We start from the raw sequence: 17,454 nt of genomic DNA, 5'->3' as shown, positions 1-17,454 counted from the left end.
CTAAATTAATAACATTTTTATTAATATTAATAAAATGAAATATGCACTAATATTACATATGTTCTTGTTTACATTTCAAAAGTAGAATCATATGCATTTTATTGTTGCAAAGAACAATATATTTGTATAATATAATAATATTAAAATAATAGCATTATTATATAGATACTTATATAATAAGGAACATTATTGCGGAAATCTGGGAAGTATCTCGAAAATATCAGAATTGGCTAGAAGAAACATTCGGATTATATATTTTATTAAAATGTTTATATAGATCTCATAAATAAATACATTTAGGGGATTTCGCCGCCCAATCGAGGGGAATTTCTGACACAAACCAAACATTTAGACACAAACCATTTAAGTGCAATGAAGTATTTAAAATTTTAAAATTAAATTTGGTAACATTGTAAGGAGAGTTGATGTAAATAATATATCAAATAAATAAATAAAAAAAGAAATAGTAAAATAAATAAATAATAATAATTATGGTATACCAAAACTAACCCTAACTTTTTTAAAGCTCAAACAAAAAATTTTGTGTGCACAATGGGATTTTTCATAAATCACAGCGAAATTTTTGCTTATGGAAATGCTAAGTAGAAGAAGATGACATTTTTGTGCTTCCTTTTGTTGCTAATATGAAGTCTTTATAAAATTGCACAAACTCGCAAGAATTTACTCTATGAAAACTAATTTTATAAAAATAACCATCTTTGCTCGCTCTTGCGAGAAGAAAAAGTGATAGCGATAATGTTTGTGTATTAGATAACTAAGCCAGTAAGCTAATAAATTTGCTTGATGTGCTATTCCGTACATAACTTTGTCCTCCTATCCTATGTACATTATGATTCAATGAAAAAAATTATTCTCTGCTCTTTTTAATTCAAGTCTTGAGTAAACTATGCGACACCCTGCATATTAGTTAATTATACATCCCAGTCTCGCGAAATATAATTTAGAAAGCTACGAGCACTTATGGATTCAATTTGTTGTCTCGTCTGAAAACGAGACTGTAAATTATTCCACAAATGATCGTACATCTCATATTCTTTTATAAGATATTTGATATATGCAAAAATTATAGCGCAGAGATAAACATGAAGGCATAATATGAATAAGCCTAACTCATGTTATGTATATAAAGATTTGCCAGCAATGCAAGTGATCTTAAGATTAAAAAAATTTTTTTTTCTTTGCATAGAAGCACGGAACTAAAACTTGAGAACTTGAAAAACTTTTACTGGGCAATAGATAGTTGAAATAATGAAGAGGAAAAAAAAATCGAAATCTTATCGTTTTAGTAATTTGCTAAGATCGATTGCCTTGAAGACATTCAACGTCACATCAAGTATTTGAAAATATTTTTTGCGCTATCAAATTCATAAAGAGGGAAGAAGATATGAAATCTATGATATGGCGTATGTTATGTGTTACGATGTCTTGATTGAAAAGTCGATCGCCTTATCTTGCATTGTAACATGGTACATCAGCGGAATATAACTTTTATCCGGTTTGTTTATGGCCCACACCACTTATAGTACAAGGTATATTAAGTTAGTGCGGGACACATTTTATTATACCGATCGATTCAGAATTATAATCTAAGTTGAGATTTAAGTCTATCAGTCCCTCTGCCGGTTTGATGTCTGTCCATGTAAATTCGTGTTCAAGCTACAGGTCGTAATGTTTGAGATATTTTGATGAAATGTGGTACAGTTTTGAAAATGGTTCGGATCTCTCTAGTTTTACAACCACTCGCCCTATATAACGCCCTATTTTTAAATATTAATACATCGCGAGCGTCATCTTCAGATAATATATTACACAAAATTGGAATATTTAGTTTTCAACGGATAATAAAATATTTTGAAACCCACAATTAAATCTTAAAAAAAAAAAATTAAAAATATTCTTTATTTCAAATGAAAAAGCCATTCCACCACGATTGTCGAAAGAAACAAACAAATGAAATTAGAAACAAATGGATTTCGTAATAACATCAATTTATTGATTTTATAAATACAATTTTCCTTTAGGCACATTTATATTTTTCTAGTATGTACATGATTTTATTACATATATTATTTATTTATTAATAAAAACAGAATAAATAATTATATATTATAAAAATTATATATTAAAAAAAAAAAAAACAAAAAAACAAAAAAAACAAAAAAAAAATCGTTACATTCGCCTTGCGAAGAAATTTTTAATACCCAACTCATGAAAATTAATTTTACTTTTTTTTGAAGAAAACTTTTTTCCTTCATTTGTTCAAAGCGATTTCAAATTTTGATCGACAGGCAGTCGTTTATACGTTTTTCTTTCTATATTTTTTAGCGTGGGTACATTATAAAAAGAGAATATATATAACTATAATAAAAGCACTCGTTAACAATATTTAATATTAAAATAAATAATAATGAGTTATTTTTTATAATTTCTTTTTTTTTTTCTATTATATTACGAAATTTTATCAATTAAATAACGTGATATAATCCTGATTTTTAACAACATTTACGGCCGTACAAGCTCCTTGCATATACATATAATCTGGGATAAATCAGGATACATATATATACAGTAGTGGGAAAACATGTTGGCACAATTGCTTTACTACTTTTATCCCTGAAATGCTTAGAAATTATTAAACAGCTGTTATTTTATTGACTAATTATATATATTGAATAATTATGTTCATAACATTTCCCCTATTAACGAGGCCCGTTTAAGTGCCCAGTATTCACAGCATTTTATTTATTTATTTCGTATTTCTTTTTTTTGTTTTTTTGTTGTTTTTTTTTTGCTTTTATTTCTTATTCTATGCAAGTTTGTTTATTAACATATTAATGACGAGAGACGCCTATCGTATGGCATCTTAAGCTTATGATTAACGGAATATATATTTATTTTTTTTATAAAACTTTTCATGTGCCATATAAGAGTCGATTAATATATGTAACTGTTATGTTATGATGTTTATAGTAGAGACAAGTGCGCTAATTAGAAGCTCATAAGTAGCAAAATTCACTTCCAATGAATCCGAATCAGGTTTCCAGGTTTCATTGGAAATATTTTTTTTTTTTATCTTTCATATATATGAATAATATATGTAATATTATTTGTGATATCGTACCCAATTTGATGATGAATGAAGTAGGGCTCACATTTGTACATTGCGCCTCGAATTATTAAGAGATAATTTTGATGAAAGAACTTTAAGACAGCAGACAGAAAGACAGTCATAGCTAATGCTGATTCCGGTTTTATCATAAGCATATGTCTGATTCCGTTCCTCATTTCATAGATTTTACAATTTTAATTTAATATTGCGTTTCTGGCGTTTATAAGTATCGAAATAAATAAAATATATAGTAAATACTAATAAAAGATGCTTAAGTAGCTCATTCGTATGCACCGCATAGTCGTACTCTTGCTTATTACTACAGTGAGTTCATAGTTGTCCTTGAGACATACTCGTAAACGGGTTTAGAGATTTTATAATTTTCCAAACCAATGTACCGAACGCATAGAATTTACGCTAGCATATCTCTATACTCTGGTGCATCGAAATTTCAAATATCATAATAAAAATGGGAAAAGAAAGAAGAAGCAGAAAATTATTCTATTAAAGAGAATTTTACACACTTAAGACTTGAAAGATGAAAAGCAGGCACCATTAGCGTACATTGTTTATGCAAATCAATTAATTTTAGGCGAACGGTTTTCAATTAAATCTAAAACGCATAACTAAACTCTAAACGTAATGAAATTGAGTAAACAATTAACTAACTAACAAATATTAGCTATAAGTTAATTGCGTCAAACTATTTTCTCACTACTGTATACGTTTTACATATATCCTTCTGTTGGACTCTTTATCCGATCACATCTGTACATGCGATAGTTGTCCTTTTACATGGAGTATATATGATTTTTCCCTTTCAAAAAATCATTTTCCATTTCATTATTTATAGCATTTTCTGAATTTGGTAATTGGGTATTGATCGTGTATTGCGATGCTGTCTCGTGCTCATCATCTTCTGTCTTTAGGATATTACTGCAATCACAAGAATACAAATAATTATCGAAATCATTTTCAAAACTTTAGCCGCATTAAACTTTCTAGCCATTTCTAGCCATTTCGACAGATTATTACGAAATTAATTTTGATATTTTCTCAATCAAATATTGGTTTTTCTTTTCTTTTTTTTTATCACTTTACAAAAAGAATTATCTAAAGAACAGGTAAACCCACACAAAAGTTCGACATAGTCCATTATTAAATACCCTTACATTTACACTTAGCGTAACGCAGTTCTTTTCAAGATAAGTTTTTATATGGTAAGTGTTTGAAAAACACTCGGCTCGAGCCGACCCGAACCCGTTTTCACTGGCGTTCATTGTTAGTGTAAAAAATGTCGGTGCATTAAATTTCATCAAAATATCTTGAAAACTGAAACTTGTAGCGTAAATAAAACAGGGGGAAAAAAAAAAACAAAACAAAACTAACTGACGGACAGACACGGTTAGATCGATTAAGAAACTGATTGTCATATATATGTGGATGCATATATCCGCATTAATTGAATATACCCTTATATCCCAAGTGGTGTCGGGTACGAAAAAATCATTGTTAACTTCTTGACAGCTCCTAAGTTTATTTGTGATCGAGTGACAACAAATGTTTGTCCAAAACAAGGAAAGGTAATTAATTTTCAAATTTTTTGCCCACTGCTGGCTCAGTTCGACTACAAGAGGAGACAAAGTTTAAGGCACTCGATATATTCATCTCATTACATGTATATTTGATGTAAAATTTTTTATACAATTTGACAGTGGCTTGCAAGCAATTGTACAAAATAACGAATTAATAGATTTTCGAAATTATTGTCGAAATATTATTAGGGCTTGTTATAGCTTGATGATATTTCATGTGACGCAATAGTATAGTGTAAGTTTTTGTGAATGTATGCCACACCTAGGAAGGAATTGGAGGATGAGCCCACCTTTTGTGATATAATAATTATATAATCGCGATCAATTTCTGAATCGATGCAAACTTGTCGGTCCGTCGGTTCTTCTTCTATTCTTATGTTCAACGTATAGGATTGAATTTGGTGAAAATTTTTACAAACTGGCATTTCTGGACACTGGATCAACGACGAAAGTTAGTGGACCGCCTATAAAGCCTCATTTCGAAAAGCCGTCATATGAATAACTATAGTGTGGTGTGGTAAACTATTCACTAATGTTTTTACTCTTTTTTTTTATTTTAATGTATGTGCAATGCGAGTCCTATTGAAATTCGGTAAAAACTTTCACAAAAACTATACAAGAATCTCTCAAATTACTAGGCCTTTGGTAATTATGAATGAATTCATTCCCTAACATTTAATTTGAAGAGAATGATGAAAGCAAAATTCATCATAAATTGATTCTTACTTCTTTTATGCTTATTCGCTGATCTTGAATATCTAAACTTAAATGGAATCTAAATCTTATCCTGTCCTCTAGGATGGCTACAAAAAAAAAACACACACACACACACACACAAGAATCATCCAAAAACGATGAATTTGTTGCAAGACATCTATTCGCCACAATTCATTTTTTGAATTTGAAAAAAAAAAAAAAAAAAAAAAAATGATTTTAAGAATGTGTTTTCAATTCGTGAAAAAATGTTTTCAATTAAATGACAAATACTCTGAAAAACTAAATATAAGCAATAAAGTTGAAAAAATTAATTTTTTTTTTTGTCTCTTTTTAAGCTAGAAATTTTTAATGCCGTTTATTATATGTAGAATATATACGTTACCTATATTTATGATTTTGAATGGCCTTAAATATACTCTTTGGGCAGTCTTTGTAATAGGGAAAACATTCAGCTGGCGGTATTAGACCCTCACCAATTTCCTGAGCTTTAACATATTCCGGTATTAAATCGGAAAATGGTGACTTCGTTACCCTATAATTTATATTCAGTTAGGTTAATTACATGTTTTCTCGTTTTTAGCCGACTTACGTGAGAAACAGTTTAATCATTTCTCCGAAGACACCAAAATGATCCAACGGACGTGAATGGATCTCACATATAGTGCGCAATAAACAAGCCTTGCCGTTCAATCCAAATGTCGATAGAAAATTCTCAACTACGCCGTATAATATTATTCTGAAATTTTGTATGCGTAACGAAAAAGCGAAAGAGAGGGAGCGAGAGAGAAAGAGAGAGAGAGAGAGAGAGAGAGAGAGAAAGAATTTTTAATAATTTAAAAAATTTTGCAAAGAAATCCTATTAACCTTTCGCCACCGTGGAAAACATGCTTGAAACGTTCCGGTAGTTGTGGAAATTTGATACCCTCTTCCGACTTATCCCCCACTTGCTCGTTATTATTGAAATATTTTCTTTTTGAATTTTCAATAGAATTTTGTTCACTTAAGTCGCGTTTCCGTTTAAAATGCAAATATTTAGTCATATAATCGCTTAACATGAGACCAGCCGTATGACCAAACGAACGGGCAAATATTGGCGGCAAATCACCCAAAGGATTTTGATTGTCCGTCAGACCTAATTTATCAAAATCAACTGAAAAATAATATCAATAAAAATAAAATGAATTATTTTTTTTATAAGAATTCGTTTAGCCTTAGCTTTTGTTGGCGTCTAACGGTACATACTTGTTACGGGAAAACTGATGGTTAAATTGGAAAAGAAGCCCTCGGGTGGATGTCGAACTAGCGGCAAAGCAATGGTTGGCGTAAATGTTAAGGATGTGCCTGGCGGTAGTGCCAAACGACCATCGTCCGTTATCCATATTAAACGTTTTCTTCGTGAATGCGGCTGCTGTGAATTTGAATTATCGAACTCTTTATGCTGAATTTCATCTGTTAAGCTATTGATGTGTGCCCTCGACTCGGGTATAGCCGGGTATGAAGCTGCCGCATTTGTTAAGCATACGCACTGTGTGGCAAGCAGTGCGAAAACGATCAGATATAAAGCTAATTTTGAGGTTGTTTCTAAGCATAGCCACGATGCAGACATGTTTTAGAAAGTTTTGATGCTAAATGTATGTGAAAGATATGCAGAAAAAGGGAAAAAGAATACTTAAGAAATTGGGCAAAGTTAGAAAATATCGCTGATAAGCGAACTTTTAAAGCTATACTTTTTAATAAATCACGCATACTAGGCGACCTTAGGTCATTACCATTCCCCTATTTGGCTCCCAATTGCGGATAAAATATATAAAGATTCGATTTTCTATAAATTCGGATGCTTGAGAGGATATATGTAGCTAAAAATTCCTTCAATATTCAAAGATGATTAGTCCGGGGAAGAGATAGGAACTGGGATGGGCGATAAAAACGAATTTTTGCTGTATAGGCCGAAAAGTCAATAATTGGGGCAAAAGTAAAAAGCAAAACTGATTGTGAAGACAATGTTTCAAACGCAATGACACGTCCATAATAATTTGGCATTGCTTGGTCCAGGCAGAAATTTCTTCCAAATTGTAATTCCTCTTGAGACCATTGCCTCTCTTCTTGAACTTTCATTCGATTGTCTTCAAATTTTGAAATGAGATCCTCTTGCTTATGAGTATCAAAATTCTCGATTCTATAGCCTGCTTCCGAATGATATTTTAGGGAAAAAAAAAAAAAATAAAAAAATTCAAATCGACATATACCCCAGTTATGATATGAAATATGTTAAGTTTAATCGAATGTGTGCAACACCTAGCAGGACTGAAGATAGAGAATCGTTTTATAAACCGAATTAATTTTATCTGTCCGTCCGATGCCTGCTCATGCCCTATTTTGTGTTCAACTTGAAGGCGTAGTTTTTGAGATATTTTGACAAAATTTGGTACAATAGCGTTTTCTGGCCTCAAGATTAATCCTATTGAAAATGAATTGGACCAGACAATTTTTGCTAGCGCTCCTCCTCATACAATGACTTATTTTGAAGACATCGTTTTATCAGTAAAAATTACAATATTCAAAATTTCTCAACAATAATTGCTTACTAATAGTACTTCACCATTTTAAACCGATTTGCATCGGATGGAACAATTTTTAAAAGCCCTTCCCATCCTACGAAAAGTTGACCTCTCTACGTCAAAACGATGTAATCTTCATTAGTTCATCGTGAAACTTGGTCTATATACAGTAGTAATTTGACATAGAGATCAGTTGTACCAAATTTGGACCATGTAGATCGATTTTGTGTATTCCACAAGATATAGGAGTTTTCATGAAAACTAAACTTCTATACGGCAAAAAGGTTTGATTTTTAATAATTTATGATAAGAATCGATCCATAATAGTAATCTGATAAGGAAATTAACTGTAGCAAACTTGGACCATGTAGGTCTATTTTCATAGCCCGATACCATACAAGAGCTTCCATGAAAATCATGTAAATTTTGATATTTTACCACAAAAAAGAAAATGAAGAAGTGTATTTGACGAAGTGGCTAAGGGTATTTGAAGGTCGTCCTTACTCACTTACAGTATTAAAGTAAGAAAGCGATCAAGAATTTGATCATGAGCGTCGAACACATCGACAATAAAAGCGTTCTGAAATTTTCATTCGTTTAGCAAATTTTAGTTCGCCGCCTTTAATTTTCTTTATCGAAAAATTGTAATGCACTTACGTATAGAACGTGTGATGGTCCACAACAAAATTAAAGAATTGGCTCAGCTTGCCCAAAGTTTTCACATCAATTTGGAATGCCGAAATACTACGACTTAGTCACTTTTGCTGAGAAACTTTGAAAATTGCAATTTTTTTCCATATAATGAGGAGTGGGTGAAACAGTGGACCAGTTGGGCCATTTTGCAATAGCGTTCGTCCTTCGGCCAAAGTACGTCGGTGTACGAAATGTCATCAATATATCTCAAAAATTGCGAATCGCAGTTTGGACACAAAAATACATGGACAGACATCGGATAGATGGGCAGACAGGCAGACAGTTGGACGGATAGACTGGTTTAGATAGATGCAGAAAATGATTCTAGGCGGGTCAATGCTAAGCCTTTGTGCGTGTTACATACAATCGCATAATATTTAATATACCCTGTAATACAAGTGGCGTAGAATATGAACGAATTCTTTGTCCCATCTACAGGATTAAGTGAATAACTAATGAACTTTGGCCATACTTTTAATACATATTTCTACTCACGTTAATGAAAACAGTTCGGGCGAGAGTTTATTTTTACGTCGCGTTTCTATCTTCTTGCTACGCGTTTTATGTATTAATTATGAAAATTCAATGAAATTTTTTGTTTACTTTCTAGACAAATGATGATTTAAAAAATCATTTAAAAAGTTGAAGAATTAGAAAATCGGAATTTCAGGAAGAAAAATGGCATAGTGGAAGTCATCCTTTGTCATTGTCGCTGTTAGTCTTTCGATCTACTTTGTGAGTAGAAACATTTACGCGACCGTTAACCTCAATGAAATTTCTTCATAATTACGCTTTATGCATATGTTTTAAGTGAACTTAACAAATTTCATGTAAAGAGTAGGCGTATGCTTGTCTACACCATAGGTCATAACAATTTGAATAATCTTTCAACTAAACGGCATTGAAATCGTTTAAAATTTACAAAAGTTAGAAAGTTACCGGGCAAACGATGCTCGAAATTAACTTAAATAACTAAAAAAAAAAAAAAAAATACAACAAACAACAATTGTAAGCATAAGTATCCTCGTATAGACGAGAAAATTTCGCGACCAAGTTGAACGTGCAAGACGCGTTGCATTGCGTTTACTATTTAATCATTTAACCATTAATTCATTGTACATTCTATTTAATGACTCTTTGCTTGTTCTTTTTTGTTGTTGTTGTTGTTGTTGTTTTTTTTTTTTTGTGAGAAACTCATTATTTCTTTTTTTATTCGCAAACTAGTTAATGCCTTAAAAGATCGCTTTATCTTAGAATAGTGCCTGTATTAAATAACTGTTTTAATGCTTATTATTATTATTATTATTGTTGTTGTTGCTGCTGCTGTTGCTGTTGCTTCTTGTTGTTGCTTTAAACTAATCTTTCATTTTCCGTTGAACGTTAAACACAATGCAAGACTCCTTTCGCGTTTTTTTGTGTCGCTGCCGCGAATAGTGGTTTGGTAAGTAAGTCAAGTTTGCATTGAGTTCTTCCGAACATGTAACATTTTTATTGGCGTCATTGAAATTTGAGAAGCTCTCCACTTTTTTTTTTTTTTCTTTAATATGATTAGTTGCGCACAATTTGGTCTTCTAGCATAATATTTTACATTTTCTTATACCCCCTACTCACAGATAAAACTTCCATTAATTCTCTTATCCCATTTAAAATATTCATCTCAATGTCAAGAAATAAAAGGCTACGCTTCGCCTGCTGTACATAGTGATGTCTATAATCGATTATATGTTGTGAAGATCCTCTTCGGTCTGATTTACTATTTACTCATTATTAAATATTTGTCCAGATCGAAAGCCTGAATTATTTAGCCATCATCGTATGCTTCGTCATATTCTTGGCGAAACGATGATTAAGAGACAGATATCTTGCTTTACAAATTTACGCTAAGAATTTAGGCACCCGTAAAATATTCCTCGAAGAAGAAACGATCACAATTGGTTAATTTCTAGTAGCTCTAGATCGTGAGATTTTGTTTGACTTCATTTCACATTTCAATGCATCAAATCATAGAAGACGAACGAACATTGGTTTTTTTTGTTTTTTTTTTGTTTTTTTGGTTCAGAATTCACTTTCAATCTCAGTAATTTAATGTTCACTACCGGCAAATAAGCTATCATGTACAAATTTCAACTGGTATAACAGTCCATAGGTGACACAGAGAAATGCAAAGTGCAGAAAAGCCAGATGTAGAAATGTCAGAGATGTCAGTTTAAGACTCAGAAAGGCAAAGCATAGAAGGGCAAAGGTACGGACCGTGTGAGTCATTGCAAGCAAGACAATCGAACTACTAGCTAAATATTTCGACAAGGGTTACATTGCGACCATCTATGGTGGTAGTGTTAACGATGACTCGAATAACATACCGCTTCTTCGTCGTCTTTCTAGGTTAGGATTTGGTTTCTTAAATCAAAATTACAGTTGAGAAAAGACTTTTCAAAAAAATCTACGGATCAGTTGATTACATGTATGATCCAAATATTTATCAAAAAAAATAGTCGAATAGGCCACGACGTAGATAAAGTTCAAGATTAAAGTGCGTTTCGAGAATCGTTTAATGAAAATCCTTGCAATCATTTTATTTGTTGACTTGATACTCAAGTGGTATCAACGGTTGTGATCATTATTGGATCCAATGTTCTTTAGATCGCATCACCTATAGACGGACGGTACTTAATAGACGCATTCAGTTGAACATTACAGTTTCCTTAATCGTTTCTTATCATTATTTGGTGCCATTAAAGCCATTAGAAAATTTTGTTAACATAATCAAACAATTACATTACATCAGTATATCTAGTGGTTATAAAATATAGAAAATTATAATTGATTTCGAGATAGTGTGATGCATGTAAATACATGTACGTGTTTGTATGTGTATTTGTATGCCAATACGTGCATATACACTAGGAGGGGAAAAGAGATAGATAGATAGATAAATAAAGAGAGAGAGAGAGAGAGAGAGTTGGTGCGGTGGGGGATTGGTGGTGGGATGGCGGGGACAGAAGAAAAGCGGATGGGGAAAAAGTTGTAGCGAAAGAGGGAGATTTTTCGCTGCATTTCTTATATTAAAGGCGATAACGAAAAAAACAAAAACAAAAATAAATTAAAGCTGAAAATATGCAAAATTTCCCCTACATTTAGTTTCAAGAAGTTACACATTTTTTATTAAAAAAAAAAAAAAAAAGAAGAAGAAGAAGAAGAAAAGAAACAAAAATCATTACACGAATGATTGCAAACATGCAATCGCGAACGACTTAAATTTTATTTATTAATAAATAAATTTTATATATTGATTGATTGACGACAAGCAAAAGTAAATGAATTCATGCAAATGAATGAACAACAACTCACTTATAAATTCATTCAAGTACCTTAACGTCATAGAAAGTTTTAATGCACGTTCAACTTGCTACCGCACTTGAATAATAATATTTCGTTATTTTTGTTTCTTTTTTCGTAGCTTTAAACGTTTCGATCAAGTTAATGTCACTGAATATCGCTGCAATCACTTATGACTTTCATTAGGAAGAGCTAATGTGTCAATTTCACATGTTATCGATTGACACGAATTAAAATAAAAATTTTTTCTTTGTTTTTTTTTTTTTTTTGGAAATTTATTTAAAAATTCTAGCAAAGCACGTTTTTAAGGTTATGTAATAAATTTTATATAATTTTCTATAAATAAAAAACGAAAGACGAAACGAATAAAAACATTTCACTTTTGCCTATAAAAAGTATTCTGTATGCGAAGACGAAAAATTTAAGTAAACAAACAAAAAAAAAAAAAAAAAAAAAAAACCATAGCGGGACACAATCCATCGTCAAATACTCTACACTCTATATCACTTTGCCTAATACAATTATTTATATGAGGATTTTTCAAACTAAGCCGTTATATGGAAAGTGATCGGAAAAGTGGATAGAGTAATGGACGAAAAAATGTGTGGAATTTGCAGATTGTGCAGATGGACGGATAAACGGTTAGATAAGCTTCGAGCGATTCAGAAAATCATCTCGACTCGGTCGATATAATAAAAAGTAGAATTCAACTCAAGTCCTTCCGGATGTTGCATATATTCGCATCTAACTTAATCTCGCGTTGCGTCACAAATGATGCGGAGCATAACAAGGGAAGAAGAGATAAAAAAAAAAAAACTATGAAAGTTTTCCTACGTACGCAAGTATGCAAGTATGCAAGTATGCAAGTATGCAAGTAATTTAATAATTATGATATATATATATATAAAAATGTATTAAAGTATTATAAATGACCCAAATCCTTTATGTGTTTATCTGTTGAGAGATTTACAATTACCCTAAAAGTGTCAGTTGAAGTGAAAAGGAAAACTTTTTTGTTTAATGAAGCATTCATTGCATGTGCAATGAATACCATAGTGGTAGACATTGTATTCTCCGTACAGTTTTGTTTGAAGCGTTTTTATGCGTGCTATAAAACATGCCATTTATATATTAGGTGAGATGCACACATATGTACGCACATACATATAAATAATATAAACAAAATAATAAGCGTCCGTTGTCACACATTTTAAATGGTATTAGAAAAAGTGCGTGTCACACTTCTATTCTTCGCTTCTCTTTACATAAAACACCTTAGGATGGCAGTAACATTCATTTGATTCATCGTTGCCTTTGCATTACATCTACGCATCTAAATATCTTCTCTTATTTGCTAAAAGCTCCTTTATCCATTTAATCCATTCGAGTTATAAACTTGTATATGTATAGGTATAAAATTGGTGCTCTGGAGACAATTATTAGTAGATTTCGGTGAAACATTGCGCTGTCTATGCCGTATGCATGTCCGTTTCTCTTTCAAAGGCAACTAGATTTGAACTGATTGTTCATTTTTATTGAAGAACTATAAAAACCCATTTCGCCAAGAGACCTATGTTTATGAGCAGGGCATTCTTCTCTTACTTAAAGATGCGTTCTTTCTAAAAGAAATACACTTGCCTTACCCTTATAAGAACAAATGAATGAACGAAAACTGCTTACTGAACGGCCAGATCCTAAGCTCTGGGCCATTCTCTACCCTAACCTATCTATAATGCCCTTCGGCCTATAATTTGCAACAGTTGACCCGGAGGGAGAGAACAGCCGCATAACTAACTTGAGCATCTCTTCCTTCATTCGATACATCGGTCGTACTTTGTACATATTATAAATATGGGAACACATTGTATTTGTATTTGTGCTAATTAAGAAACGACTTTTACGTAAGCTTCAATCTTCTCGATGTCGTTTTCTTTACAATTATGCCCGACACCTTTGTCAAATAATCGCATGAGATTTTATTAGAAAAATATTTAAGATCCAGCTTGAAGCCCTAAGACATAAGAGCTTTAAAGATTTTGTACGAAAACGGGAAAAAGCTATCAGCCTCAAAGAGACATAAATAAATCAGTTCTGACATTCAGGACGATTAGTAGTACAAGAATGCATTGATGAAGTCATCAAAAAACTAAATTCTTTGTTTGTGTTTGTACATGAAAGTAATTGAGCATTGATTGAGCTGCTAACCGAAGGTATTTATATGGTCGGCTGTAACTGACTTTGTCGCGTTCGAGATTATTTTTTCCGTATTTTTCTTTCGTTTTTTTTTTTTTTATTAAAACGATTAAAATTTAAAGCGCACTTATAGCACTTACTGTAATGGTACAACAGACTTGTTTAACCGTCTGACGCCTTTTTAAAGTGAATTTCAAATGAAAATGAATATAAAAAAAAAAAAAAAAAAAAAAAAAGAAGAAGAAAAAGAAAATATAAATGCATATCAAATTCTTGTCTGTGCGTGCTTAGTTTTCATTTTCCATGCGATTATAAAAGACTGGTTCATCTACTACTGCTACTACTACTACTACTACTACCACTACTAGCAAGCATTTCGCCGAACGTGCAACGATAGGTGTCAACTATCATAATAAACGCATGCTAATAACTTTTTCTATCTATCATAGTGCGTTACTAGATTTTATATATATATATATATCGATATACGTGTCGAGGATCTTGCTATGTAGATGATCAGCATGAAAGGCGGAATAATTTGAGGATGTATGTCCGTCGGTCCACTTCTCAAAATTATGATAATGCCATTTTAGAGGATTTTCGCTCTTGCCCGATTCGATTCGATTCCTTAAACACACAAATATTTAATAGAATTTTTCTTCAAAATTCTCTAAATTTATTTCTTAAAGTTATTTCTTTATCGTTCCATGTTACATATGCTTTGCTAAATATATCGTTTTACGGTGGTGTTGTGTTAATTTTGTGTGTGTTGTGTGTGTGTGTTGTGTGTGTGTGTGTGTGTGTGTGTGTGTGTGTGTGTGTGTATGTGTGTATTATGTTATACTAATAGCTAATAACATAATGCAATATATTATTGCCTGAGTAGATCTGATACGTTACATAGGTGTTAACAGTATGATTACGCTAACATAGCATGTTATCTATAATTTTAATATAAAATATTATATTGAAAAATCTTGCGATCGTAAAATTGCCATCGGATAATACGTTAAAATTACGATCGAGCTTCTTCGATATTGAGGGTTATAAATTGGCCCTTATGAAGTCCGTCCTGTGCAAATTCCAATGCTTGATTTGCAAGAGTTCGATTGATGAAAAGCTTCTTTTTTTTTTGAACTAACGTACACTTGTATAACTGTATAGCTTGGCTTTATGCATTTCATGCACTCTGCTGTATAACATTACTGTTGCAATAGCATTTACTTTTTGGTCTTATTGGTTGCTAACATTGTGTTTGACAGCATAATGTAGTTTTACTCAATCAAACGTCAAAATGAAAATGGACATAAAAATATACAGACTTAAACACACACATACAAACACATATATACAAACGCGTATATATACATCTATAAATTTTTGGATTAAGATAATGCCAAGCATTTGTTTTGTATTTTAGTTAAGGAGAAATTTATGAGAACGAATTAAAGCAAACAATTTTGGAACAAATGGTAGTTACCTGCATCATCCATCAAGGCAGACAAGTATTCATTGCGGCCACGGGCTATAGCATCTCCAAGAAGTCTACATACAATGTTAAAAAGTAACGATGCGTTACCCTAACCTATGCCTACCGCGAATAAAACATTTTCTTTGCTACATTCATATCTGTGTTATTTGTACGAAGTCGCAAGCCCCAAATGACGTGAAAACCTAAATTTCAAATCCTTTCGATTATTTGGTTCAAGGGTAACAGCGGTTCCAGTGACACTACTTTCAATTCTTTGAAAAATAATTAAAAGACCGGAGTTTTGTTTATTGGTAAACGAACATTGGTTTATTGGTGAGAAGAAATAGCATTCGAGTTATAGGCCAATTATTCTCCATCGTTCAGTGATTTTAGAGCTCAATGCACGAGCACCGCCGTGGCGTTGTGGCGCTTTAGAATATAGGGGACGGTCAAAAGAAGTGCTTACACCAGAAAAGAGATCAAGAATATTCAAAAAATTATTCACGATAATCGAGAAGTGAATTTGCAAAAGATACCTGATATCCCGGCAATAAGACAAACCGACTGAGTCATAAGCCAATGCTTACAAGCAGCAAGATTGCACGAATCGAAATCTAAGATGCCGGTCCCAGCGGCTATTACTTGTGCTCATCTATGCAGAGAAAGAGATTTTTGGACAATCTGAAGCCTATTTTCACGATCTTGAGAAATAGTTTTGCAAAAAAAGACAACGAAAAATGTTAAAGAAGCGTTCAAATGATTGTGCCGCCCTTGACGAATGTTCACATTACTCTCATTCTCCAAAAGGTTTGCACCCTTCGACTCAAATCAAAGAAAAACTTAAGAAAACTTATGCATGAGCTGAAAGAGCAAATCTCTCTGCCTTAACACGAATGTGAGAATTTTAACAAATGACAAGTTTGTTGCTTAAGTCTTTTATGAAAATCACTATTTAAGGGAAAGAGTATATTAAGTATCGATTATTTCTCTTACGATCGCAATTAGAGGCTACACTTTTCTTACTTACTCTCACAAATATTCAAACAATTTGGCTATGCCCTTCTGTTCTTCTTTTCGCCATTCGCCCATTTGTTGTTAATAGGCGATGTCTCTAAAAGTTTTATATCGTAAACATCTGAGCATATCTGAGTGCAAAGTGTTAAACATATCTTGCCTACCGTGTGCATGCACTTCAAGCGATGCCCATGTGCATACATAACATCGGTTAACCGCTAATTTTCATTTCAAGTAAGATCTACACTCCCACCCTAGAACTTATCGTTAGATGAAGGAATGATTTCGATGCATACGAGTCCGTAAAACTAATTAAATGTGAAGTTCTATATATAACGGTATGTGAATCAAAGATGGATTATACCCATAACTTCAAATTATATTCAGGAAAAGGTAATAATCGGATGGCTTAGCAGCATATCTTAACAAGAGGCATAATATTTATGCAATGTGAAAACCAGATTCTATGATGCCATCGCAATAAACCGTGGACTACCCTGCCTTACTAACACAAATAAAAGTGCATGTAAATGAATATATATATATATATATATATATAAAGGACCATTTCTGCTGAAAATATGGACACTCGATGATCTCAACAATCCATCATGTTTCACCCGGCATCAGACCAACTTTTTTAACAAACGTTAGTAGTAAGTAATGTGTTAAGTACTATTTACGTGACTGGTACATAACTACCATCATTATACCTTCCGAACGAACGTTCCCACTTATTAAGTCTGG

At 32.3% G+C, this 17,454-nt stretch overlaps 1 protein-coding gene across 8 annotated transcripts in view; it reads right to left on the bottom strand.

The window, feature by feature from the left end:
- Window positions 1–2,915: 2,915 nt before the first annotated feature.
- Window positions 2,916–17,454, bottom strand: part of LOC119632111 — a 22,708-nt gene continuing 8,169 nt past the window's right edge. For all 8 annotated transcript variants that reach the window (XM_038024870.1, XM_038024868.1, XM_038024862.1 and 5 more), the window contains 5 exons: window positions 6,685–7,067; window positions 6,307–6,592; window positions 6,032–6,178; window positions 5,825–5,974; window positions 2,916–4,066 (listed from right to left, as the gene is read on the bottom strand). In XM_038024870.1, the coding sequence (XP_037880798.1) occupies window positions 3,922–4,066; window positions 5,825–5,974; window positions 6,032–6,178; window positions 6,307–6,592; window positions 6,685–7,048 (1,092 nt within the window). In that variant the 5' untranslated portion in view covers window positions 7,049–7,067 and the 3' untranslated portion in view covers window positions 2,916–3,921. The remainder of the gene's footprint in view (window positions 4,067–5,824; window positions 5,975–6,031; window positions 6,179–6,306; window positions 6,593–6,684; window positions 7,068–17,454) is intronic.

This window comes from Glossina fuscipes, unplaced genomic scaffold, assembly GCF_014805625.2.
Source record: "Glossina fuscipes isolate IAEA_lab_2018 unplaced genomic scaffold, Yale_Gfus_2 1, whole genome shotgun sequence".
Lineage (NCBI taxonomy): Eukaryota > Metazoa > Arthropoda > Insecta > Diptera > Glossinidae > Glossina > Glossina fuscipes.
This window is presented reverse-complemented; position numbering and strand designations above follow the sequence as displayed.